The 25,521-nt window shown below is 42.3% G+C and overlaps 3 protein-coding genes across 4 annotated transcripts in view; 2 read left to right on the top strand and 1 right to left on the bottom strand.

Annotated features, from left to right (window-relative positions):
- The first annotated feature begins 1,990 nt into the window (after positions 1-1,990).
- LOC113423775 (coagulation factor IX-like) lies at positions 1,991-10,106 on the top strand. The gene is made up of 7 exons (XM_026685328.2): positions 1,991-2,110; positions 3,421-3,584; positions 4,325-4,349; positions 5,117-5,242; positions 6,159-6,349; positions 7,811-7,925; positions 9,080-10,106. Exons 1-7 carry the CDS (start codon positions 2,044-2,046, stop codon positions 9,625-9,627), a joined length of 1,236 nt encoding a protein of 411 aa, XP_026541113.2. The 5' UTR covers positions 1,991-2,043; the 3' UTR covers positions 9,628-10,106.
- Positions 10,107-11,146: 1,040 nt separating this feature from the next.
- LOC113423773 (coagulation factor IX) lies at positions 11,147-22,271 on the top strand. Of its 2 annotated transcripts, XM_026685327.2 has the most exons (8): positions 11,147-11,231; positions 15,368-15,531; positions 16,736-16,760; positions 16,960-17,073; positions 18,768-18,896; positions 19,508-19,722; positions 21,060-21,174; positions 21,712-22,271. In XM_026685327.2, the coding sequence occupies exons 1-8, from the start codon at positions 11,165-11,167 to the stop codon at positions 22,257-22,259; spliced, it is 1,377 nt and encodes a 458-aa protein (XP_026541112.2). In that variant the 5' UTR covers positions 11,147-11,164; the 3' UTR covers positions 22,260-22,271. The 2 variants fall into 2 exon arrangements, with proteins under 2 accessions (XP_026541112.2, XP_087828040.1); XM_087971914.1 differs by lacking the exon at positions 15,368-15,531.
- Positions 22,272-23,618: 1,347 nt separating this feature from the next.
- MCF2 (MCF.2 cell line derived transforming sequence) overlaps positions 23,619-25,521 on the bottom strand; it is a 39,010-nt gene continuing 37,107 nt past the window's right edge. Inside the window, 1 exon segment of the mRNA XM_087971910.1 lies at positions 23,619-25,518. Within this exon segment, the coding sequence (XP_087828036.1) occupies positions 25,478-25,518 (41 nt within the window). The 3' untranslated portion in view covers positions 23,619-25,477.

The following is a 25,521-nucleotide window of genomic DNA, read 5'->3' as shown; positions in this document are numbered from 1 at the left end:
CTCTGAGCCACTTTCGCAGGCTGTGGCTATTCCTTACATGCATTTTGTCTGTGCGTTTTGGACATAGCATTCACCCAGACTTTTTGCTTTGGCCAAAGAATAAAAAAAAGCTGCTATTTTTGCAAACCTCGTCTTGAGTCTCACTCTTTGGCATCACCGTGGCTCGGGGAAACTTCTGGGACCTTACAAAACAAACCAAGAAAGTCCAGTTGCCTCTTGAAAAAAAAAGCTCCTTTTGGCGGTGTCCATCAGCACACTTATGAAATGGATGGATCCGTTCTTGACCTGGATAAGTAAAACCTAATCCCTTTTAGCAGTGCGAACTAAACTAATGCGCCTTGTTTATTCTGCTGTTATGCATCTGGAAAGGCTCTGCAATCTTTCATCACCTTCCCCAGAAAGATAATAATTAAACTTCCAATTTTGGACTGATTTTTATCGCTAGTCATCAATAGAAGAGATTTCCACAGGGGCTCAGCAATCCCGATCAAAGCAATAGTAACATACAATTCCATAAAACGAACAAAAGGAAATCATAGAAATGTATGAAGGCTATAATTTAATCATTTTGAATTATATTTTCAACTAATAGAATCCCAGTGCTTTTCAATGTAAATTCCTTACAAACAATCCAAGTTAGATTTGAAATGAATATTTGGGATTACTCATTCCATTATGGTAAATGCAGTTCTAACTTTTTTAATGTGTATTTCTTCGAATAGCACCCATGTTTTTAATAATCTATCTCTTTTCCCATTTTTATTTCCCAAATGTCTGTGGAGGTTCTCCTTCATCCAGGTCATGGTTGTGTCATGCCCCTGTCAAAGTCTGAATCAGAGGAAGACCTAGGCCCACCCCCTCTTCATCCTAGGGCATGCAGGGAGGAATGGAGAAGAGAGCAATGTGGGTTGCGTGGCTTACGGGGGAGGAAAGGGCCCTGATTCCCTTCATTAACCACACCTGGGAAGACAGTTGATAAGAAAAGCAGGCTGCTGGGAGCAAAAGTGACTTTATCCTGTGTTGTCGTGGCTTATCTGTGTTCCTGGTGTCTTCCCAACCATGTGAGTTTTGCCATGCCTTCAAGTCTGAAATTCTTGCTCCTGCCCTGCCAAACTTTAGTTTGGTTTGTTTGGACTTTAAGTTACAGTTTGTGTTGCTCATGTTTTGGACTTAATTATCTGTAGTCAAAGGCTGTTCCTGTAAGAGTTTTTAACCTGGACATTGGGGGCAAAGTTGGAGATAATAAAGGGACTCTTATTTCTTGTATGACTGTGTTGCCTTTGTGTCACACCCTGGGTCATCACAGGTTGTCCCAAAAGTGCTTTTTCAAAAGGCAGCTGGACTTTCTTTTTCCTTGAAGACATTTTGCTTCACGGTGGAGGATGGAAGGATTTATAATATAGCCAAGCTTCTTGGATGACAAGTGAATTATCCCCAAGATCAACAAAAGTCCAGTTGCCTTTTGAAAAAAGCTCCTTTGGCGTGTCCATCAGCACCAGTGGTGGGCTTATTGGGCGTGGCAGGGGAAGGTTACTGCAAAACTCCCCCTTCCCTCCCCATCCCACTAACCTGCTTTCCAGCTCCGTTCTCCTGTGCAGGGCAACCAAAGAAGACCCAGCCAATCATCTGGGACTCAATGGGAGGAAGAGAAGAGATGGGGTTGGCGGGGCCAGTCAGAGGTGGTATTGGCTGGTTCTCCAAACTACTCCAAATTTCTGCTACCAGTTCTGTAGAACCGGTCAGAACCGGCTGAATCCCACCTCTGATTAGCATGCTTATGAAATGGATGAATCAGTTCTTAACCAGTGTTCATCTAGATGAATAAAACCTAATCCCTTTTAGCAGTGCGATGTCCTACAGACCAATGCACCTTGTTTAATCTGCTGTTATGCATCTGGCAAGGCCCACAGAAGGTCCTTGAGGGAGAAGAAAACGACCTCTGTGTTAAACCCAAAACAAATATGTACTTGCCCTTTGGAATGCGTGATCCAGAGGTGGCCATTCATGTGATGTTAAACAAAGCTGCTGTGAGGTTGAAGGAAAATGGCCCACCACGGCTTTGCCTTGGTCCTCGGACTGTTGGGATATCTTCTTCTCGCCGAGTGTTCAGGTTGGTTCCCTTTTCAGCTAAGTTTCTTTTGGTTGGAAATGAAAACCTGTTTCGGTCACCACTTAAGGAAGAAGCCACAGGAAATAAGTTGAACTTAAAAGCTTCTAAAGATAGCAGGGATATCGCATTAAACCAAACAACCCTCATTCATTGCAACTGCAACTCAATGTGTAGGTACTTAATGGGACTTGCTCCCAAGTTGCTGTGTATACGTTTGCTGCCTCTACCCAACCAATAAAATGTAGATTTGGGAAATAGTTCCCAAAGTGCTTTTTCAAAAAGCAATGGGACTTTTGTTTGTCTTGAGGATAATTCGCTTCTCATCCAAGAAGCTTAGATATATTATAAATCCTTCCATCTTCCACCATTTGGTCAGAGCTGAAGAGGCTTCTTGGATGAGAAGTGAAACATTTTCAAGAGAAAAGAAAGTCCAGCTGCCTTTTGAAAAAACACTTTTGGGACAACTATGACCTGGAGACTGAGAACCTCCACAGGCATTTGGGAAATAGTAAGTGGGAAAAGAGATTATTAAAACGTGACTGCTATACGAGCAAATACCCCTTTAAAAAGTTAGAACCACATTTACAATAATGGAATGAGTTACCTCAAATGTACATTTCAAATCTAACCTTGGATTGTTTGTAAGGAATTTACACTGAAATGAATCTTCAATGCACTGGGGTTCTATTTGCTGAAAATCTAATTCAAAATGGCTAAATTATAGCCTTCATACATTACTATGACTTCCTTTTATTCATTTTAGGGTATTGTATTGCTTTGATCAGGATTGCTGAGCCCCTGTGGAAATCTTTTCTATTGATGACTAGCGATAAAAAATCACCAGTCTAAATTGGAAGTTTAATTATTACCTACCTGATAAAAGATTGCAGAGCTGCCTTTGATTTTGCCAACCATAGTTTGGTGTTTTGATATTGACCAGTGAAATGTGCAACAAAATAATACAGTTGGAAGAAGTTCCTTGTCTCAATTAAGACGAATCCACGGCCTCCCTTGTGAATGTCAGGCTGAATAAAATAAAAATAGGAGCTTAGTTCAGAATTCACAAAAAGAAAATACTTCATTGGCAATAGGTAGTCATATTGCCAATGAAGTATTTTCATTTTTTGAATTCCATTCTAAGCTAACATAAAAATGGCTGCATTGTTCATTTGGATAAAATAACATACAAAAACAGGAGGACAGTTATGAAGCAAAACTGGGAAACCCCAAACATCTTTTGATATTTTTCGGGGGTGTTTGCCCAGAGAACCTTTGTGTCTATGATTATCTCATTACTTTTCCTGCTATAGTTTTTATTAATCAGCAAAAGGCAAGTTCTGTCTTGCACCGATATAGAAGGTATAATACTGGATACCTGGAAGAGCTTCTTCAAGGGAATCTTGAACGAGAGTGCATTGAGGAAGTATGCAATTTTGAAGAAGCCAGGGAAGTTTTTGAAGATGATGCTCAAACGGTGATTATAAACATCAAGAGAACTTAATTTCTACCTCCTCCTCCTCCTCCTCCTCTTCCTCCTCTTCTTCTTCCTCTTCTTCCTCCTCTTCCTTTTCCTTCACCTCCTCCTCTTCCTCCTCCTCCTCCTCTTCCTCCTTTCTCCTCCCCCCTCCCCCACAACTAACAAAATGCCTACTAACCAAACCAAAATTGACAATCCCAGGTCATGCACTTCAGATTGTTACATAGCCACTCTCTTGATCCCTATCCTGATCAGGGTGCCATAAATAGGGTTTTTCCAGAAGAATATTCCTGGGGATTTGAGTTGGGATAGAAGGGTGCCAAATTAGATCCTTTCTCATTCAAAATCGGCCCTGTGGATTGCATTGAGAAATGTATGTAGTTTACCAATGCAATAGCTTGCAGAATAGATCCAACATAGCCTTCAAGATCAGGTCCAATATGACCCTCTTCAATTTCAGGAAGCATACCTTTATTCTTCCAAGGTATCTACATGGACCAATAATGTCTGGAAGCGTTGTTTATATTTGAAACCAAAGGAGATACTCTATGATCAAGATGAGCTTCTCAAAGGATGGGGCTTGTAGGTATATTGTCTACTTGATAGACATGGTTAGGAAGTGTATACCTGAGAGACAATGAGATCATTACCACAAACTTTGGGTCTGAATTTAGAATCAAATCTTACTTCTATTCGAATGCAATGTTGTAAATTGTTGCGGTTGTTTTTTTTTGCAGGTGGTATTTTGGAAGACTTATATTGGTAAGTGTTCCTTTAAAAGAACCATCAACACACATCTACCATGTTTTCCCCAAAATAATATATATATTTTTTTTTGCCACCAAAAAAGGCACCAGGTTTTATTTTGGGGGGATGTCATCCACTGACTAACCTCACTTGCGTGCGTCGCCCGCTGGCCTGCTTTTCGCTGTCGGATGCCTTCAGGAACTTCTTCTTCTGCAGCCAGCAAGGCTTTCCTGAAGGCCTTTGCAGCTGATAACAGAGCTCTGGATCGATCCTGAGCTTTGTTATCAGCTACAGAGGCCTTCAGGAAAGCCTTGCCAACCTTGCCAGCTGCAGAAGAAATGGGCCTGCAAGGCAGGTGTCGAGGTGTGCGAGGCCTGGCTATAACTATCCAAAAGTAAGTAGTTGGACAGCTCCACTCCCCAACCCCCACCCTAGCTTAATTTTTACCCGTGCACTCTGGAGTGGGTAGGATCTTAATTAGGGCTTATTTTGAGGGTAGAACTTATATTGGATGCATGTGTAAAAATCAAGCTAGGACTTACTTTCAGGGTAAGTCGTATTTTGGGGAAAACAGGGTAGCATTCTAGGTCTCCTTTCATAAAGACTTGGTGGACTTCAACTCCCAGAATTCCTCAGCCGGCCAGACCTCCAGCCTTCCATTTTGCAGGTCACATTTTCATCAGGTGGAAAGTACTTTTGGTGAAGTAGTCTAAGTATCCGATGGGCATCTTCCTTGTCATCCTGATATGTTCATTCCTATTCTTTCCCTCTCATTATTGAAGATGTTTGCTCAACGAACAATGGAGATTGCGGGCAGATTTGCAGAAATGAGGGAAGAGGAAGGGTAGTGTGTTCCTGTGTTGATGGATACAATCTGTTAGAAGACCAGAAGAGCTGCGAACCATCAGGTAAACTTGGGGCGCTATTTATTTATTCATTCCATTTCTGTAGCTGCTCATCTCAATCATCTTTGATTTGAGGATCTCCATTGTCTGTTATGCATTGAGGCCAGAGGTAGTATATTCAGCAGGTTCTGACCAGTTCTGGAGAACCGGTAGCGGAACTTTTCAGTAGTTCGGAGAACCGGCAAATACCACCTCTGATTGGCCCCACCCCCATCTATTCTCTTCCTCCCATTGAGTCCCAGATGATTGGCTGGGTCTTCTTTGGTTGCCCTGCACAGGAGAGAACAAAGCTGGAAAGCAGGTTAGTGGGGTGGAGAGAGAATGGGGATTTTGCAGTAATCTGTTTCCTAGTATGATTTGATTGCTTATCGTACCCTATGACTATCATTGTTGTACCTTATGATTCTACACTCTTGACGAATGTATCTTTTATGTATATTGAGAGTATTTACACCAAGACAAATTCCTTGTGTGTCCAATCACACTTGGCCAATAAAGTATTTTAATAAAATATTCTAATTCCCCCAGGAGTGGGGTGGGAATGGAGATTGTACAGTATCCTTCCCCTGTCATGCCCACCAAGCCATGCCCACAAAACCGGTAGTAAAATTTTTGGAATCCCACCACTGATTGAGGCTGTGGTTGTATGATAATTTGAGAATGAGATGCATTGCTAAGATGGTTTGACTCACCAAGCCAGAACTTCTGAAGAGTCACAGCAGTGACCAAGCATCTCCAAGCTTCATTCTTCTTGGACACCATCTCCTTCTCTCCGAGGAAGGATGCTGTGTAGCACCATTCCCATAAGACTCAGTTAGATGGTTATCAACCCCAACTCTGTTCTAAGCTTGGAGAAGACTCAGATTGTGGCTGGACAATTGGTTTCTCATGGAACAGTGCTTCTGCCTCCTCTTTCCAGGACCCTTTTCATGTGGAACAATTACATTGCCAGAACCTATAACACCCAGACTCTCATTGGACCAGAGCCACATCAACGATACCAAAAGCCACCAAGTGAAGTCAAGCATTGCTCAGGTTGTCCTCCCGAGGAGAATTCCTACTCAAGAGTGGGGTCAGTTTAACAGCTGGAAAGGACAGGTTCCATGGCAGGTAAGCAAATTCAATTATGGGTTCCATCACATGCTCTACATTTCTTGAGGCTGCATCACATATTCTTGTGAAGAATCCATCAAAATGATCAGTTCCTCGGGTTGAAGTGCTATCATCATTGTTCTGAGCCAGGCTTTGTCAAACATAATTAATCACAAACTTGTTTTAAAAGCAAAACCTATTTTATTGCAACGCTGGGAATTGTTTTCATTCCCAGCCAGAACTAATCTTAAACAGTCCCCCAAGATAAGCACACACCTTTCAATGCTGTGGAATGCTGCCAAAAACAGAAGTATCCAACTAACTATAAAAGAAAACAACTGAAGTACATGAAAAAACCCACCAAAGTACACAGAGCTTGAGGATGACTTGGAACTGATCGAACTACTTTGCTTCCTGCATAGGTTTCATCATTTAGGTCTGACTTTTATCCCTTATGGGAGGGGCCATCACTTCCCAGCCTTACTCTCAAGTCGCCCCTTTTGTTTCAGCTGCTCTCACCTTCTAGCAGCTCTGTACACACGCACACTGGGAACAGGCTCCCCTTGTTCCTCTGCCTCGCTGCTGCCAGACTCCAGAGGCTCCCAAGGCAGCAGCCCACTCTCAGATGGTCCTGGCTCCATCCCTGCATCAGTCCTCTCTAGACTCCCTGACTCGTCCCCTTTCTTCCTCACTGTCCGACTCCACTGACATCTGCATCGGCTGTCAGCAAACCACAGCAATTATGTAGGCCAAACTCAGCTCCACCTCTTATTTTCTTGTAAGAACCTAAAATGGGCATCATTACTCTGGAATGAGAAAGTACAGGTAGTCCTTCAATTACCACCAATCAGCTAGTAACCATTTGAAGTATGATAGATAGTCTCTAAAGGTACCTATGAACAAGTTCTGAAGTTCTGATGGCCTGCCCTCCCCTCACATGACTACATGTTGGGCACTTGGCAACCCAATGTACAGTTGTTTGCAACATCTGTGGTCACATGACTGTATTTTATGACATTTTTGCTGAAATCTGGCATTGCTTGCAATTTTCAATAAAATCAGGCCATACTGAACAATAGATTTACTTTGCAACAGTAATGTTCACTTAATGACCACTGCTAAAAGGTCATAAAATGGGTCCAATCACTTGAACTGCTTTATGACCATGATGACTTTACAATCATAATGGGCAAGTTCTGTTATGGTCATAAATTGAAGACAACCTGCAGAACGATGCTCCTCAAACTTGGCAACTCTAAGACAGGAGGGACTTCGACTCCCAGAATTCCACAGCCAACATGGGGAAGTCACTAGTGAACTAGAGAGTGCTTGGAAAAGGATAAAGATAAACAGGTTGAAATTTAACCCAGGGAAAATTTAACCCAAAATATAATGGGTGGGAAATGTTCAGCCTTTGGAAGTTCCTCTGTCCTGGCTTTGTACATCTGTCACAATCTGACACAATTTATCTGCTCCCAGGTTTACATGTTCAGCTTTGATAGAGAAGGATTTTGTGAAGGGGTGCTGATTAGTGATAAGTGGGTCCTCACCGCAGCGCACTGCATGGAGCATGAGCCTACCACAGTTGTGGCAGGTAAGAAAGCAATTGTCTGGACCAGTGGTCGCCAAGTAGTGGCCCAGGGACCACTGGTGGTCCGTGAGAAAATGTTGGTGGTCTGCAGAGTAATGTCACCCTCAAAGCAATTAATCCAGGCTGCACGGGAACACAAGGCTAAGCCACCCACATGGCCTGCGGGAACACAAGGCTTACATCACTTGCATTGCGAACAACACGAAGTAGTGAGGGGAGGGGGGAAAGGGTGGAGGGGGGGAACTTGCCCCACTCGCCCCAGGCACCTGGCCTGGCCACCAGGCTGCTTCTTTCTGCTTCTGCTTTTGGCTGCATGCAAGGAAAGTAGCAAAAGTCTTTCTTTCTCTCCCCCAAACTCCACCAGAAATGAGTCTTTGGGACCCTGCAAGGCCTCCTGCTCCAAGAGGCTTTGCCAGTGCGACAAGTCTCACAAAGACTCATTTCTGGAGGAGTTTTGAGGAGAGAAAGGGAGACTTCTGCTGCTTCTGCTGTTTTCCTTGCACGATGCCAAAAGTCTCTCTCTCTCTCTCCCCCAGAGAACAGAGCTGGAAATAGTATCTGCAATCCCAAATAAAGAATGATCGATGGGTAGGAAAACGAGGTGGGGAATTTTCCTGCAGACTTTCTTGGGGATTTTCCCAGGGTCTCTGGTCCGCGGGATTTAAAAGGATGAGTTTAGTGGTCCCTGCGGTCCAAAAGGTTGGCGACCCCTGATCTAGAGCATGGGTGTCCAACTTTGGCAACTTTAAGAGCTATGGACTTCAAGTTGAAGTCCACCAGTTAATTCTACTTTGCTGTAAAGCTACATTAACAGAATTTTGCACATCTGAAAGTCGATTCTCCCACTGTCACCTTTGTAGCCTGTGAGAGAAACCTTTTGCCGGGGCTGCTGGCAATCCTAATAAAGGAATCTTTTGAGTTCACATCAGAGGGTTTGTCGTGTTTGGGAAGCTGGGTCACAACGTCATCCAAACCCTGATCCTGGTGCCTTTTCCTTTAAAAAAAGAAAGTGTTTCAAACTACGTTCCTTCCCTTCAACCTCCCCACTGAGTTGCAGATACCAGCTGGGGGGCGGGGCTATGAGAGACATAGCCTGGATGTATCTTGGTCAATCTGAAAACACACCTAATGGGTTTGTTCTTCTTCTCTTGAATCAGGTGAATACGACACCAAGACCTTCGAGCACACTGAGCAGCCCCGTCAAATCGCGAGGGTGTTCCAGCATCCTAGCTACAATGAGACTTCCAAATATGAAAACAACCTTGCTCTCCTAGAGCTACGCCCACCATTCATCCTGAACAAATACATCACCCCCATTTGCATTGGGAACAGTATGCTCACAAAGTACCTGCTAAAGCAAGGAAGAGGCAGCGTGAGTGGTTGGTGGGAGCTTGACTATTTAAAGAAGGTCTCAACCACCCTTCAGCGTGCCGACATTGAATATGTCAACCAGGTCAATTGTCTGCAGAAGAACGAGACCCAATCTTCTCCCAATACCTTTTGTGCAGGCCATCCTACCTTTGTCAAAAAAGTCTATGAAGTCAACAGTGGAGCTCCAGTAGCTACAGAAAGGAACAGCACATGGTTTCTAACAGGCATTGCGACTTGCGGAGCTGAGTGTACCGGGGAAAAACCATACAATATCTTCACCTCGGTCACAAATTATATTGAGTGGATACATAGTGTGATAAGAGGGGAGCAGTGAGGAAGAGGCATAATGTGGTCTATCAGTTCCTTTGTTATCTCCTGACCATGTGAGGGAGGAGACATATATGATTCCTAATTCCTTTGCCCCTTTCATTTAATTACACTACATACACTTACACAAAAATGGATCATGCTTCATTCCGGGGGCATTATTTTCACTGAAATCAGATCCAATGTGCACAGAAATTAGCTGGGAACTAAATAAAGGGAGAAGTGACAGAGCCCAATGGGTAAAGCCCTTGGATTGGAGAATTTCAAAAACACATTTTTAATCCCATCCTTCTGAGTTTAGTCAAATCCTACCACACCATCAGTTTTCTAAGGACCGCCACCTTCTTACCTGGCTGGAATGAAGGCAAAACACAGGAGTAGGAAAAAAAGGATGGCAAAAGAGCCTGACGAAAGTGTTGAAATGCGGAAATTTGTATGATTATGAAGTATAATGAAAACAATAAATAAATGACAACATGAAAAAGATCACGGAAATAGGTGTTCTTATCTGTTTTAATAAGGTGAAATTGTGGAGTCCTCGGTGCTCTCTGCGCTTGGTGATTTGGTTCTAGATGTTGCATTACCCAAGTAGGGAACATCAACTAGAGGAGAAGGGAGGAGGAGGAGGAGAACTGTGGGGTCCTTGGTGCTCTCTGAGCTTGGTTGTTTTCTTGCAAATATTTCATTACCCAAACTAAGTAACGTTATCAGTGCTCAAATGGAATAGGGTTTGTGAGGAGGAGGAAGAGGAGGATGGTGGGGTTCTTGGTACTCTCTGAGCTTGTCCGTTTTCTTGGAAATGTTTCATTACCCAACTAGTAACATCATCAGTGCTAGTGAAACCATGTTAAAATACAGATTTAATATATGTTTGCAAGAACAATGACAGCCCAGATCCTTTGGATTTAGTAATTTATTTAAAAAGTTGCAGCTTTGATTCATGGATGGCCTGGGCTCACCCAAATAATGCCCCGACAGAAAACCTTAGCAAGGTTAAAGCAAACCAGTTTGGTCTAGTGGTTAAAGTCCCAGGTTACAACCCAGGGGATGGTGAGTTCTAGTCCTGCCTTAGGTGTGAAAGCCAGCTGGACGAATCACCAGGAGACTGAGAGTTCTAGTCCCACCTTAAGCTGAGTCAACCTTGAGCCAGTCAGAATCAAACTGCCGACAGCCGGCAGTCAGCAGAAGTAGCCTGCCTTATTGCATTCTTCACCACGGCTCTTTATGTGGTTTTTAAGGATCGAAACATCAAAATGGAAGCCTTTGTTGGCAACAGATTTGAGGAAGGATCTTGAATGGCCACAGCGCCTGGGAATTCTAGTGGGAGTTTTGACACAACCGGATGGATATTCAGCCAAACCCTTCACAGGGTTTGCCAGGGGTGGGAGGCTGCCGTTTGAAGACCAGCTGCAGAAGCTCATTCAGAAATCTTCCACAGAAAGATAAAAGCCCGCAAGAACAAATATTGACTTGCCCTTTGGAGCTATCGATCCTGTGGCTTCGTATCCCCCGAGCATCAGGACAGCGTTGTGAAGTTGAAAGAAATGGCAAACAGCGTCTTGGTCTCTGCCCTGGGTTTGCTGGGTTGTGTCTTCCTCTCCGAGTGTGCAGGTTGGTCCATTTTACATCTCTTTAACAAACCTCTGGATTTTGTTTTGGGCTGGGGTGAAGAAACAACCTCTGGATTTTGTTTTGGGCTTGGGCGAAGAGAAACACCTTGAGAAGGAATCAACAGCTCAAAGCCTGTGAGTGAGTGACAGACGAAGCTGTGCTTACAGGTTGTCCTTGACTTACAACCATAATTTGGGGCCTGGAATTTCCATGGCTAAGCAAAACATTTGTTAAGTGAGTCCTCCCAGCTTTTATGTCCTTTTTTTTGCCGTGGCTTTTAAATGAATCACTAAGCTACCTCTATTAACTAAGAGGATTAGGGGCCTGGAGGTTAAAACATACGAAGAATAGTTGCAGGAACCGGGCATGGCTTGTCTAGGGAAGAGAAGGACCAGGGGAGACAGGATAGCATCTTCCAATATTTGAGGGGCTGCCCCAGAGAGGAGGAGGGGGTCAAGCTATTTTCCAAAGCACTGGAAGGCCAGACAAGGAATAATGGATGGAAACTGATCCAGGAGAGATTCAACCTAGAAGGAGGAATTTGAGAATAATCAACCGATGGAGCAGAAGTTGCCTTCAGAAGTTGTGGGAGCTTCATCACTGGAAACTTTCAAGAAGAGACTACTGCCATTTGTCAGAAATGGTGTAGGGTCTCCTGCTTGGGTGGGGTGAGGGTTGGACTAGATGACCTACAAGATCCCTTCCAACTCTGTTAATATGTAATTTTGCACGTTATCTTCTACATGCACACCCGCAAGAAGTGTGATCATTAGCTTTCATTTTTGTATAAAAATACAAAAGAAAAGTAGGTGGTTGGGTCAGTCTGGGACCAATAAGCCAGATTTCTCTTATTGAAAAGTGGTTTATTTTTCCCGAAGCTAGATGGCTCTTCACTCTGTGCGGTAGAAAATTGGCCGAGATTCATTTGTTTTTAAAGCACGACACAAAGGAGAAAACACTCACTCTAAGGACCTCTTAAGAGCTAACCAGGGCCAGTAACAGCGAAAGGCAATAAATATAATTATCTCAGCACTGAAGTATGAACTCCAGTGGCTACTTAACACAGGTTGGGATATTTGCAGGATGATCATTTCAAAAAATGTTTGCTTCTGCATCAATTGACTCTTTGATTCCTCTCACGGATATTTCACATCTACTCTTCAGATGATAGGATCTAATCAGCTTGATTGAATGTTGTTCCGTGGGTTTCGGAACTTCTTAATTTTAAGATGCTGTCATCGCGAGATAACAAAAAGATTACTACAAGCAGGAGCCAATCAAATCTCCCATAAGTGCTGCTTTTTTTTTTTCAAGAGGCAACTGGACTTCCTGGGTTTTCTTCGAAGACGTTTCACTTCTCATCCCAGAGGCTTCTTCAGCTTCTCTCAGAAGCTTCTTCTGCTTCTCTCAGAGCTGAAGAAGCTTCTTGGATGAGAAGCAAAACATCTTCGAAGAAAAACCAGGAAGTGCAGTTGCCTCTTGAAAAAGCCCCTATGGGACAATCATGACTTGGATGACCAAGAATCTCCATAGACATTCAGAGCTGAAAAGACTTCTTGGATCATTCTTGATCTTTCCCTTGGTTGTTCCTCAAAGAACAACCAGATAGTCTAGTTGCCTCTTGAAAAAAGCACCTATGGGACGACCATGACCTGGATGACTGAGATTCTCCATACCAAATATTGGGGTTTGTAGGGACTGCTGTTTACATTTAGAAAGTTCAGCCTTTGCCTGTTTGGATTGGTCTACTTCAGTGGGGAATCACTGGTGGTCCATGAGAAAATGTTGTTGGTCCACAGAGAAATGTCACCCCCCAAAGCAATTAATCCAGGCTGTGTGGGAACACAAGGCTGCACTGCCCACCTGGCCCACGGGAACACAAGGCTTGCGTCACTTGCATTGTGAACAACACGAGATAGTGAGGGGAGGGGGGAAAGGGCGGAGGGGTGGAACTTGCCCCACTCTCCCCACACACCTTGTCTGGCCACTGGGCTGCTTCTTTCCACTTCTTTCTTCTTCTGCTTTTGGCTGCACAGCAAGGAAAGCAGCAAAAGTCTTTCTTTCTCTCCCCCAAACCCCTCCAGAAATGAGTCACAGATTTCTGGCAGAGTTTTGGGGGAAGAGAAAGAAAGAAAGACTTCTGCTGCTTCTGCTGCTTTCCTTGCATGAAGCCAAAAGTCTCTCTCTCTCTCTCTCTCCCTCTGAGAACGGAGCTGGAGATGGTATCCTGTGATCCCAAATAAAGAACGATCGATGGGTAGGACAATGGGGCGGGAAATTTTCCTGCAGATTTTTTTGGGGATTTTCCCAGAGTCTCTGGTTCACGGGATTTAAAATTATGTGTTTGGTGGTCCCTGAAGCCCAAATATTGGCCACCCCTGGTCTACTTTATCTTGGACAAAGAAATCACAGGTCACCACTGGAAGCTTAATTATTAATCTTATTTTGGGGGATGGATAATTAGCTACCAGTCAAACCTACGGTGGAAGCAACTGAGTCTCGAACACAAACCTGCTGATCGTCACCCCAGGATCCTGACCACGTGAGCTACCGCGATCCGGTGGGATGGATACAGTGCCAATGTAAGGGCTGTATCCAGTCAAGTGGCAAGTGGTGTTTTCCCAGGCTAGAGAGACAGAGGCTCATGATCATTTAACTTGGGAAGTTGGGTGATAGCAGCACAGAGTGTAGACACTGGATCATAAAGCGACATCAAACTTTGTTCTGCAATGCGGAGAGGCGGCTCCGCATTTATGATTAACACATCGTTCTTGTCAGCAACCCAGAGTTTAATTGAGCTAAGTTGGGTGTCTGCAGCTTTGTGCCAAAAGCAGCCTGTTCTTGAATCACAGATTAATGGTTTGGAAAGTTGAGATTTACTGCTCTGGTATTAAACCTAAACATTTGGATGCTGGATTACAGATGCTCTTCTCTCTCTGGGGACGTTGAGAATATGTCTGCCGAGTATAACTCAGCACTGGTGGACAGGAAGGGCATCCGGCCAGTAAACACTCAGCTCCATTCAGTGGCCCACAAGGGATTATGAGCTCATTAAAGGAGATGATGATAATTGTTATTATTACAGGTGTTCCTCGATTTAAAAAACAATCGTTCAAAGTTATGACAGACCTCTCCAAAGCTAATTATGACCCTTTCCCCCCCCAAAGTTACAATGGCTACACCTCCTGCAGTCAGATTTTGGTTGCTTGGCAACCCGTTCATCTTGAGGGCCATTTGTAGCGTCCCACAGTCCACCATAGGACCACAATTTATGATGTTTTGGGCACTTGATTTCCCATTTCCTAGCTTTTCCTAATAATAAGAACAATTAACCAATTGCCTTCAGAAATCGTGGGTGCTCCATCACTAGAGGTTTTTAAGAGAAGATTGGACAGTCACTTGTCTGAGATTGTATAGGTTCTCCTGCTTGAGCAGAGGGTTGGACTAGAAGACCTCCAAGGTCCCTTCCAGCTATTCTATTCTATTCTATTCTATTCTATTCTATTCTATTCTTTCTCATTCTATTCTGTTCTGTTCTGTTCTGTTCTGTTCTGTTCTGCTCTGCTCTGCTCTACTCTATACTCTACTCTACTCTATTCTACCCTACTCTATTCTTCATTCCAATATTTGTTTTGTTTTGTTCTGTTCTATTCTACTCTACTCTTCATTTCAATATTTGTTTTGTTCTATTCTATTCTATTCTTCTATTCTATTCTATTCTATTCTATTCTATTCTATTCTATTCTATTCTATTCTATTCTATTCTATTCTATTCTATTCTATTTTCATTCTCATTCCATTCTGTTCTGTTCTATTCCAGTCCATTCCATTCTATTCTATTCCATTCCATTCTACCCTACCCTACCCTACCCTACCCTACCCTATTCTTTTTAGCAAAAATATCCATTGGGGAAAATTGATTGGCTGTAAAAAATGCCTAACAACCGGTGCAAAAATGTCAGGTTTGGTCATGTGATGCCTTGACTTACGACCACAACTATAATCCCAGACTCAATGACAGTCATAAATCGAGGATTAACTATACAGCCTCGTCCCAATCTTGGAATTGCTTAGGGTTGATCCAAACGGTATCTCTCTGACTCCCACTTGCTTTCTTCCTCCTTGGCATCCTGAAGTTTTTATAAATCAGGAAAAAGCAAGCACCGTTTTGCACCGATACAAAAGATTCAACAGTGGGCGACTTGAGGAAGTGCTTCAAGGAAACCTGGAACGAGAATGTTTGGAAGAAGTATGTAACTTTGAAGAAGCAAGAGAAATTTTTGAAAACGATGAACAAACGGTGAGCCACCTGGTGGGAAATCTAGAGTTTTGATGGGGGTTGGGCTTGAATTGGCTTTCAGGTCAGCTGATTCATGGCTTCCACAGAAATACCCCTCTTGTTAAATCCATAGAGGGTTGGTAATATTTATTTAGAAGTTAGAATGTGCTCCAAGCTCAGAGAAATATCATTAAACGGCCTGGAACGTTACTTGTGCAAGAGACAAGAGTCTGCTAATTAGCACTGGATTTTTGCAGAATTAGCACTGGATTTTGCAAGCTGAGGTCCTTTAGACAAATATTATTGTCCTCAAATAGATTTTGTTTTTTTAATTATTCTGTCAACCTTCTAATTTTGGTGGACATGAGAAGCGGCCATTCAGTCTAATGCCAAAATTATTGACAATCTTTCTCCAGTAGCCTTTGGGATTCTACATTCTATTAGTTCTCAGTTCTTATTTATATAGATTTTATCTTTTGCATCAAGACAAAGTTATGTTCCTTTCCACCCCTTCCCTTCCCTTTCTCCTTTCCATTCTATTCCATCCCTTTCCTCTCCTCCTTCCCTTCCCTTTCCCTTTCCCTTTTCCATTCCATTCCTTTCATCCTTTCTTTTCTTTTCCTTTCCTTTCCTTCTTTCCTTTCCTCTTTCCCTTCCTTTCCTTTCCTCCTTTCCCTTCCTTTCCTTTCCTTCTTTCCCTTCCCTTCATCCTTCCCTTTCCTTTTTCTCCTTCCCTTTCTTTTTCTTTCTTTCTTTCTTTCTTTCTTTCTTTCTTTCTTTCTTTCTTTCTTTCTTTCTTTCTTTCTTTCTTTCTTTCTTTCTTTCTTTCTTTCTTTCTTTCTTTCTTTCTTTCTTTCTTTCTTTTTCTCTCTCTTTCACTCTCTCTCTCTTTCTTTTCTTTCCAGTGCATCCCTATCTTTTGTAACCTCTATTCTTGGTTTAAAACCCTCTCTTTGTCTCTCAAATGAAGCCAGAAATTACCTCTTTCTAAAGTGTACCATCAATGATTTGATTGATTTGCAATATTTGTAAATCACCCCTATCCAAAGAACAACCCTGGACGATTATAGCAAGGAAACAATACAAATTACGCACTCGCAAAGAACTTTGTGAAATTGTACAGATTTTTTTTTTAAAAAAAGTAGTCATCGTCATTATCTATTAAAATAAACCATATATTTAAAAGCCTTTCTGTTTGATTTCCACCTTTCTGCTTTCTTTGCAGATGAGATTTTGGACAGTCTATCTTGGTAAGTGATTTAATTTCCCCCCTTCTTGTTTTAATGGTATACTGGAGCTCCTAAGTTCAAAATAAAAAAATATTTCCGTTCCAGTCAGAAGAGATCAGACAGTCTTATTGATTAATGGACAAGAACCCTAAAAAAACAATGTATAAAACAAGAATGGAGTCAGCCACTCTGCGTTCATTATCCATTCTCTCTTCCAAAGATGGAGATCAATGTGAGCCCAACCCCTGCAAGAATGGAGGCCGTTGCGAAGACGGTACAAATGATTACACCTGTTGGTGTCCAGGTGGTTTTGATGGAAAGAGCTGTGAACTTGGTATGTTGAGACGTTAATCTTATCCTTTTATTATGACTCAATGGCGGCTTTCCCCTTCTCCTTTTTCTTTTCAGCCAATGGCAAAACTATATTGGTCCCTACAATTAGTACTTAGGTGTCTGTAAAGATTCTCATTCATCCAGGTCATGGTTGTCCCAAAGGTGCTTTTTCAGGAGGCAACTGGACTGGTTTTTTTTCCTTTGAAGACATTTTGCTTCTCATCCAAGAAGCTTCTTCGGCTCTGACTGGATGATGGGGAAGAGAAGGATTGATATTTCTTGCAGACAGCTGGTCATTTGCATCCTTTTCGATCAGGGGTCTTCAAACTTGACAGCTTTAAGACTTGTGGACTTCAACTCCCACAATTCCTCCTCCAATCATGTTAGCTCAGGAATTCTGGGAGTCAAAGTCCACAAGTCTTAAAGCTGTCAAGTTTGATCTATTCTATTCTATCATCTATCTATCTATCTATCTATCTATCTATCTATCTATCTATCTATCTATCTATCTATCTATCCATCCATCCAGCCTATCCATTCTATCTCTCTCTTTCTATCTATTCTCTCTCTTTATCTATTCTATCTAATCTATATCTATCATCTATCTATCTATCTATCTATCTATCTATCTATCTATCTATCTATCTATCTATCCAGCCTATCCATTCTATCTCTCTCTTTCTATCTATTCTACCTCTTTATCTATTCTATCTTATCTATCTATCTATCTATCTATCTATCTATCTATCTATCTATCTATCTATCTATCTATCTTTCTCTCTCCCCCTCTATCTATCTATTCTATCTGTCTCTCTTTCTCCCTATCTATTCTACTTCTATCTATTCCAGGGGGTCTTCAAACTTGACAGCTTTAAGACTTGTGGACTTCCAACTCCCAGAATTCCTCCTCCAGTCATGTTAGCTCAGGAATTCTGGGAGTTGAAGTCCACAAGTCTTAAACTTGCCAAGTTGGAAGACCTTTGTTTTAGAGGGTCATTGAAGCACTATGTCCTCAGGGTCATCTGAGTTGGAAGACCCTTGTTTTAGAGGGTCATTATCTGTGTCCTCAGGGTCACCTGAATAGTGCTCCTGAACCCAATTTGAAGACTTTATCTTCATAAAGTCTACATATTTTATGGATATGAAATGCCCTTCAATGTGTCTGTGGATATTTCTATATGTTGCTGAGTTACAATTCCCATTCTTTTAGCAATATCTGAAGTGTCACATGTTGTGTGACTTTGCAGCAAACCTCCACACACTCTGACATATGCATACATAGGTCAGTTGTGGGTCCATACCAACCTCAAAATACTCATGTTTTTTCTCAATGGCAGTTGGGAAGTAAGCATCATTGAATAGTTTAGATCCAGACATTTTCAGTCTGTCCATCCTGACCTTGCAGATTCTTCTGCCTTCAGATTTTAAGCTTTGATTGACCAGTATGTGGCATCAAGTCATTACTAGTGACGATTGAGATCAATTTTCTCCATGATGATCTGTTCCCAACTTGGTCTTTTGGATCTTCTAAAAATGCACCCAGGACCATTGCACAGGAGTCCATCCACTTTGCTGTCGGCCATCCTCTTCTTCTCTTTCTACCTTCCCCAGCATTACAGCCTTCTCTGGCAAGCTGGTTCTTTGAATCACGTCTCCAAAGCACTTCAGGGGAATATCTGATTTCTTCCCATTTAGATGCTACCTGCAAAACCAAAAATGGGGGGTGCAAACAGTTTTGCAAGGATAACGAAGTTGGAAGAGCAGTTTGCTCCTGCACCGCGGGATACAAGCTGAGTGAAGACATGAAAACCTGTGAGCCAACAGGTAGGGCAAATGTTGGAAAGCAGTGCAAAATGTGTAAAAAAAACAAAACCCTGCAAACATTAGGCAGAACAGTATCTTCAGGTTGGCTGAGAAACAAAAAAGTAGCTGGAAGGCAACCAACTCAACTTCAGTCTAATCTTCAGGGGGTGGGAGATGAAAAATAAGCAACTATTGAGCATTGGAGTAGTTATTTTACTTACTTGTGTTGTTGAACTCTTTTAAGATTCATAACAGATCTCCTTACCAATCTATAAAAATCATCTTGGAATGTAACATATGATCTTGTTCCATCTTTGGTTCACAAGAAGGTTTTCAGAAGCCCAGTTCTTTTTTCTCAGGCTCAAGAAACCAACTGCCTGTGAATAGCTTTAGCCAGCAACTTTAGAGACTTCTACCTGTGATCCAAGAATCTCCCCGAACTAATTGGCTTCTTCTGGTAATAACCAGATAAGGTTTCATGAGTCTTGGGGAATGTCAGGTTTATGCTGCTTGTGGCTGTACAAGGATGCCAAGCTATACCCTTGCTTGACTCCTTCTTCCAGCCTGGCTGGCAGTTTTCTAACAGTTTCCCAACTGTTTTTCTCCCCTTTGGTATCTGGTGTCTTCTTCAGTGCCCTTTCCCTGTGGAATGATCCAAGCTCCGGAAGCCAAGATCAAATTCACTCGCTCCCATCCATCCAACTCATTTGATCACTGGATCTCCTCAAGCAATGCCACTGAGGACTTGGAAGAAGGCTACAACCACACACAAGTTTCCTTTCATTTGTCGGCTAGGATACGAGTGGTTGGCGGCATGGAAAGCAAGAAAGGAGAAGTTCCTTGGCAGGTAGGACCTTGAGACATCTCCACCATTGGTCCAGAGTTGCTGCTCTCCACCAGGGGCATGGCAAAGAAATGATATTAAGTGATAGTTAGTCCTTTACATCTTCATTCAATATCTTCACCTTCCTTTCTTAGTTCTTCCTGGGAATTTCCAGTTCTCTGCCCTCCCCCCCAAACTAACCAGATTGAACAATTATTTTATTTCTATTCATCAGTCTTCAGCCACTCAGTGGCTTTATTATTTCCTCTGGATGAATGCACCAGGTGAATTAACGCAACTGTGTCCCCTTCACACACACACCCAATCATAAAATTCAAGGACATGGCAAAAAAAAAAAAATGCATTAAAACAAACCCTATCTTTATAGTCCCAAAGTCCTATGCAAATTCTACCAAAACCTTGTGAAGAGTTAATGATATAAATTATGTTTTGCCCAGTTAATATCACTTTGGTGCCATCTAAAGGCAACTCTTCTCATTGCTATTTTAAAGGAACAGAGACCTGTTTCTAAGAATATTATCCATCGTAATATAACAAAACACATTCTGATGGATTGAGAACAGCTATGTTCTCTTTGTTCTTTCTGCAGCACATTCATTCATGGCTTGAGCTATTTTATAGCATTTTACAACCCTCCTTGGAACCAAAAATGATGCTATAATAAAACTGCCTTGACTTTCATGTACTGTACAGGGAGCTCTTTGGTTAATGGGTTAAGATCCATCCAAAATCTGGTTATTGTTGCTAACACAGAAATGTTGATATTTTGTAAATGGCCAGAAATAACCTGTGTATTTATCTACAAGGTTTCAAAACAGTTTTGAGGCCCTTATAGAATACTCAGAAGTCAATGTTTACTTGTAGTCAAGTTTGACACTCAACTCAACTCAACTTCAAAGCCAACTATGGATGACATCATGGACACAGCTACTTCACAACAACAATATAGACGTGTTCTTCTGAGACACTTCCTAGTGTAGCTTACAGTTCCAGGACTTTCTAATAACCTCACATCTAAATACTGGCCAGGCCTGCCCCTGCTTAGCTTCCAAAACTTAGACAAAGTTAGTTAGGTACTGTCACCTGCTAAGATATTCATTTGTGCTGCCCAAAATGCAGATTTCTAAAGGACCAGGCCATCAGCAAGTATAGTTTGGGATCCTATCTGTCTCCCATCATGTCCCACCAGAAGCTTTCTGGAAGCTCACAGTCTAGAGAAGCATGAGTTCAACTCAATTTCATCATCAAGTTTTTGGCTTTCCCTTTCAACCATTGAGTTCCTCTGCTCTCAACCAACAGTACTTGACTTGATACGTTTTCCCCCCCCTTCCTGTTCCAAGGTTCATTTGCTCAATTCTGAAGGGAAAGGATTCTGTGGTGGTACCATCATCAATGAAAAGTGGATTGTCACAGCAGCTCATTGCCTTGAGTTTCAGCCCCAAAGGATTGTAGCAGGTAATCCATCAGCTACCTTTTGTGTTGCAATGCCCTTTTCTTGGCTATATATTTAAGTAAATTATAGTGTCGCATGGACTTGGTTTATGACAAAATCCAAGAAGCCACGGTGGAGGAAGAGACAGACAGAAGTGGTAGGCATAGTTAAACATCAACAAATGTGAGGAAAAAACCCATCTTTCAAGCATTTTGGGGTAATAACACAGAATTCCCCACAATGTTCCTGGTCATATTATTTAGCTTTTAGCATCTAGCATAAGAGATTTGCCTTTCCTGCTTTAATGAAGTTTCTTCTTCTTCTTCTTCTTCTTCTTCTTCTTCTTCTTCTTCTTCTTCTTCTTCTTCTTCTTCTTCTTCTTCTTCTTCTTCTTCTTCTTCTTCTTCTTCTTCTTCTTCTTCTTCTTCTTCTTCTTCTTCTTCTTCTTCTTCTTCTTCTTCTTCTTCTTCTCCTTCTTCTTCTCCTTCTCCTCCTCCTCCTCCTCCTCCTCCTCCTCCTCCTTCCTCCCTCCTTCCTCTTTCTCCTTCTTCCTACTCCAGGTGAACACAATGTCTATATTGTGGACAACACTGAACAGTACCGCAATGTGGTAAGAGCAATCCCTCACCCTACATACAACACCACCACCAAGTACCACAACGACATCGCCCTCCTTGAGTTGGACACCCCTCTGGAGTTCAACCACTATGTCATCCCCATTTGCATTGGTGACAAAGAGTTCACCAACAGCCTCCTTAAGTTCGGACTAGGCACCGTGAGCGGATGGGGGAAACTGGCTTACCAAGGCCGGCAGGCTAGCATCCTTCAGGTCCTGCAAATCCGGTTCATTGACCGACCAACCTGTTTGAGGAGTAGCAGTTATCCCATCTTGGCAAATATGTTCTGTGCGGGTCACCCCGATGGCGCCAAGGATACTTGCCAGGGGGACAGCGGGGGTCCATATACCACGGACATCGAACACGTGTGGTTTCTGACAGGGATCACCAGTTGGGGGGAGCAATGTGCCAAGAAGGATAAATATGGAATCTACACCCGCATTTCCAGATACGTTAAGTGGATAAGAGAGACCACCAAACTACATAAATGAATGTATGCAAAATCCAAATAGCGTGCCTCTTCCTTTCTCAAGAACCATACAATTATGGAGCAGGGTATCCACACACAACTGTATGTCAACTCATAAAATATTTTTATGGTCTTTTTAGAGTTGCCAACAGAAAGGGAGTGGGGAGCAGTGCGGCAGCTTGTAAACCAAAAGTGCATTCCATACGTAGATTTTCAAAGATAGTAACTAGGTGACCGAAGTTTCTGCCATGCAAAATTCTAACTGGAGAGCATGAGTGATGACTCTGGGCTATGAATGTGTCCCATTAGAGAATATGAATTACAATACACCCAGGGAGTGGGGGGGAAATACCAGGGTCAAGGGTGACAATGAATGATGTGCCTCAGAATCAGCTACACCCAGGCAATGCCAGACCTTTTAACTCCCAATAAATCCTTTTGAAGTTTTGGAAGTTTGGCTCAAGACTCATGATTTAATTGGGGTTAAGTGCCAGAATCCTGACACTGTAATTGCTTCCCAGAGATAGATTGAGGGAATTAAAATCATAGAACAATTGTAGAAAAGAATTGAAAAGGATCTTGGAGATCTATTAGTCCGGCCCTTTGCTCAGTGCTGGAATTCTGTCTACCAGAAAGAGAGAAAAAAATTGTAAGGGAAATACTAGTTGTAAGAGCAAAGAAAATTCATGGCATAACAGCCCAGTGGATTAATTTTGGTTATCCAGGGCTTCCCACCGCAATGAACTTATCCTCATTTTAAAAATGGAGTACCGTGATTTCATTGGTGTTTCAAACACAAAGGGAAGGGGAATAAAAATGGCTTGTTTGAGAATTCTTACAAGGAATTCCAGCAGCAACAACAGTGTGATCTTCAGCAACTGGGAAAGAGTGTAGAAATTGAGATTAAGAAAAGAAAAGTTTTCAGAAGGTGAAGTACCCAATGCGTACTTAATTTGGATCACTAACTTTGAAGAAGTTCTACCTGTCTCTCTTTCTCTCTATCTATGCTTTGAAGTTACGTTGGGCTACAATTCCCAATGTGTATTCCACCCAACGTGCCCACTAACCAGTTGAGAAGTAATGGTGACTGGATCACTCTTCAAGAAGCAAGGCTGGGTGGATTTTCCTAAGTTCCCTACCTTTTTAAAAAAAAAATCAAACAAACGAGTTTCACAAGATTGATAACAGAGCTAAATACAGTATTGAAAAGCACATGGCAAAATTAACAGGCATATGCATTTACACCACCAAATTAACTCACAGTGCAAATGCTTTGTGATGAACCACAATAAAACCAGCGAATGAATTGCAACATGAAAAGAAAGACGCATCTTTCTTCTGAATCCAGGAAGCAGACACAAAACTCTCGGCACCAAACAAAAAGTCTTCAGGTATATTTCTTTATTTAACAAGGTTCATAATTCTTTTTTTTTTTTTAAATATAGAGTCAGCTCATTCTTACAATGGCATTTACAGAACCCGTTAAATAATTGGGACAGGGAAGGCATATATTCCACAGCTCAGGGTCGCATTGACATTTTAACACCAGCCTATTTTTAACAGGCCCTTGAAGGTTTGTGCAAAGTTTTTGGAGTTTAGAAGTGCAATCCTATACGTACGCAGTAAATCTCTGAGCGCAGCCTAAAACATTAGATTCAGACTTGCTACGTAGGTAAACCGAAGCATGTACAGTTTAGAACCTGGTAGACAAAAGTTAAAAAGACCAAACTGTGCTGTACACATGAGGATGAACACTTTTAAAAATGACCTTTGTTTGGGTTCCCCAGGCCATCCCACTTTAATGAATATATCCTCATTTTAAAAGTGTAGTACCATGATTTCAATGGTGTTTCACGTACAAGGGGAAGAGTGTGAACATGGCTTGTTGTAGCAGCAACAGTGTGATCTTCAGCAGACTAGGAACATATGTATAAATGGAGATTAAGAGAAGTACAGCTACATTTTCAGAGGTCCAGGTGAATCTGGACTTTTGAAACAAAATCATCTACCCCTGTCCCAAAACTGGATGTGACACATCAAAGAAAACAGATCAATGACAACTTACATTGACAGTAAATTATTATTATTTTTGCCTTTACACACACCGTTCACTGCCCTGAGTGGTTATGAGTAGCCTGTCACAATAGTTACCCTGTGATTAGAAATGCTTTGGGAGGTTAAATTTGTAACCGTTTGTCTGTAGACACCGAATTACCTGAGCCTACAAAGAAAAATGTAAAAATCCTGAAGGTGCACCCAAAAATAAATGATGGAAAGTCCCTTTTAAAAAGCCTTCAATTCTTGCCTAAGTACAAGTGGGCTCTTAAAGAGCCAAAGCTTATAGTCTTACTACCGACAAGGACATTCGTAATACATATAGTGCAAATGGGATTCTGGATTTAGTTATGGCACATATGTTCCCCCCAACCCCTTAAAAATCCCCGTGCAAACTTTGCTAGACCCTTGGCCACAGAATCCACAGTGAAATGTCTACAATCTGGAACTGCCAAATGACCAAGTCTTGAGACACAACCCATGGATGCCAAGTTCTTTAGACTCTCGATAGCAAAAACAGAAGGGCATTTTACTGACCTCAAAGTTCCTGCAAAACCTACTGAAGTTGGCTTCCTTGAGACCCCACAAGATCTTAGTCAAGACCAGCCAATCCCAGCAAAGGGTGGTTGGGAAAAAAAACCAGAACCTCATCCTTCAACCTGCCCCAAAGCCACGGAACCGTCAAATAAATGCCTTCTCAAAGGAATGCTGTAGAGAGGAAGATGAGGTCTCATCCTTGGGTCAAAAACAATGGAGGTTCCCCAGAAGTAAGGGAAGGAAGGAAAATGAAAAAGAAGAGGAAAGAATGGCTGCCAGTCATGGCCCCACTTGGTGAGGATGTGATGTTTTGATGATAGAAAAAGTAAAGCTTCTTTCAAGTTGAGGTCAACTTGTGATGCTTACAGGGATACGTCCATAGAGTTTCCTCAACCACATTGCCATCGTCTTCTTCTGGAAGGTTTTCCAACTTCCCCTCTAGCCTAGCCCCTTGATGTTCTCCCATCCAAGGATTAACCAGGCTCGATCCTGCTTAGCTTCTGAGCCCAGACCAGAACAGCCAAGGGCTGTCCCTTAATTAGGATGGTAGATGACCGAATAAGTTCTAATTGGCCACTCTGTCCCTTGTTACCATTCCAGGGTCTCCAATGGAGAATTCACAAAGGGCTGGGCCTTAATTCATTAAATTCAGGGGGAGCTTAACTTCCTCAGCCTATCCTGAGCAGCGTCTA

The sequence above is a fragment of the Notechis scutatus genome, chromosome 10 (assembly GCF_049901735.1).
Source record: "Notechis scutatus isolate UNSWTSFEM ecotype Mainland chromosome 10, rNotScu1.2, whole genome shotgun sequence".
NCBI classification, from domain to species: domain Eukaryota; kingdom Metazoa; phylum Chordata; class Lepidosauria; order Squamata; family Elapidae; genus Notechis; species Notechis scutatus.
This window is presented reverse-complemented; position numbering and strand designations above follow the sequence as displayed.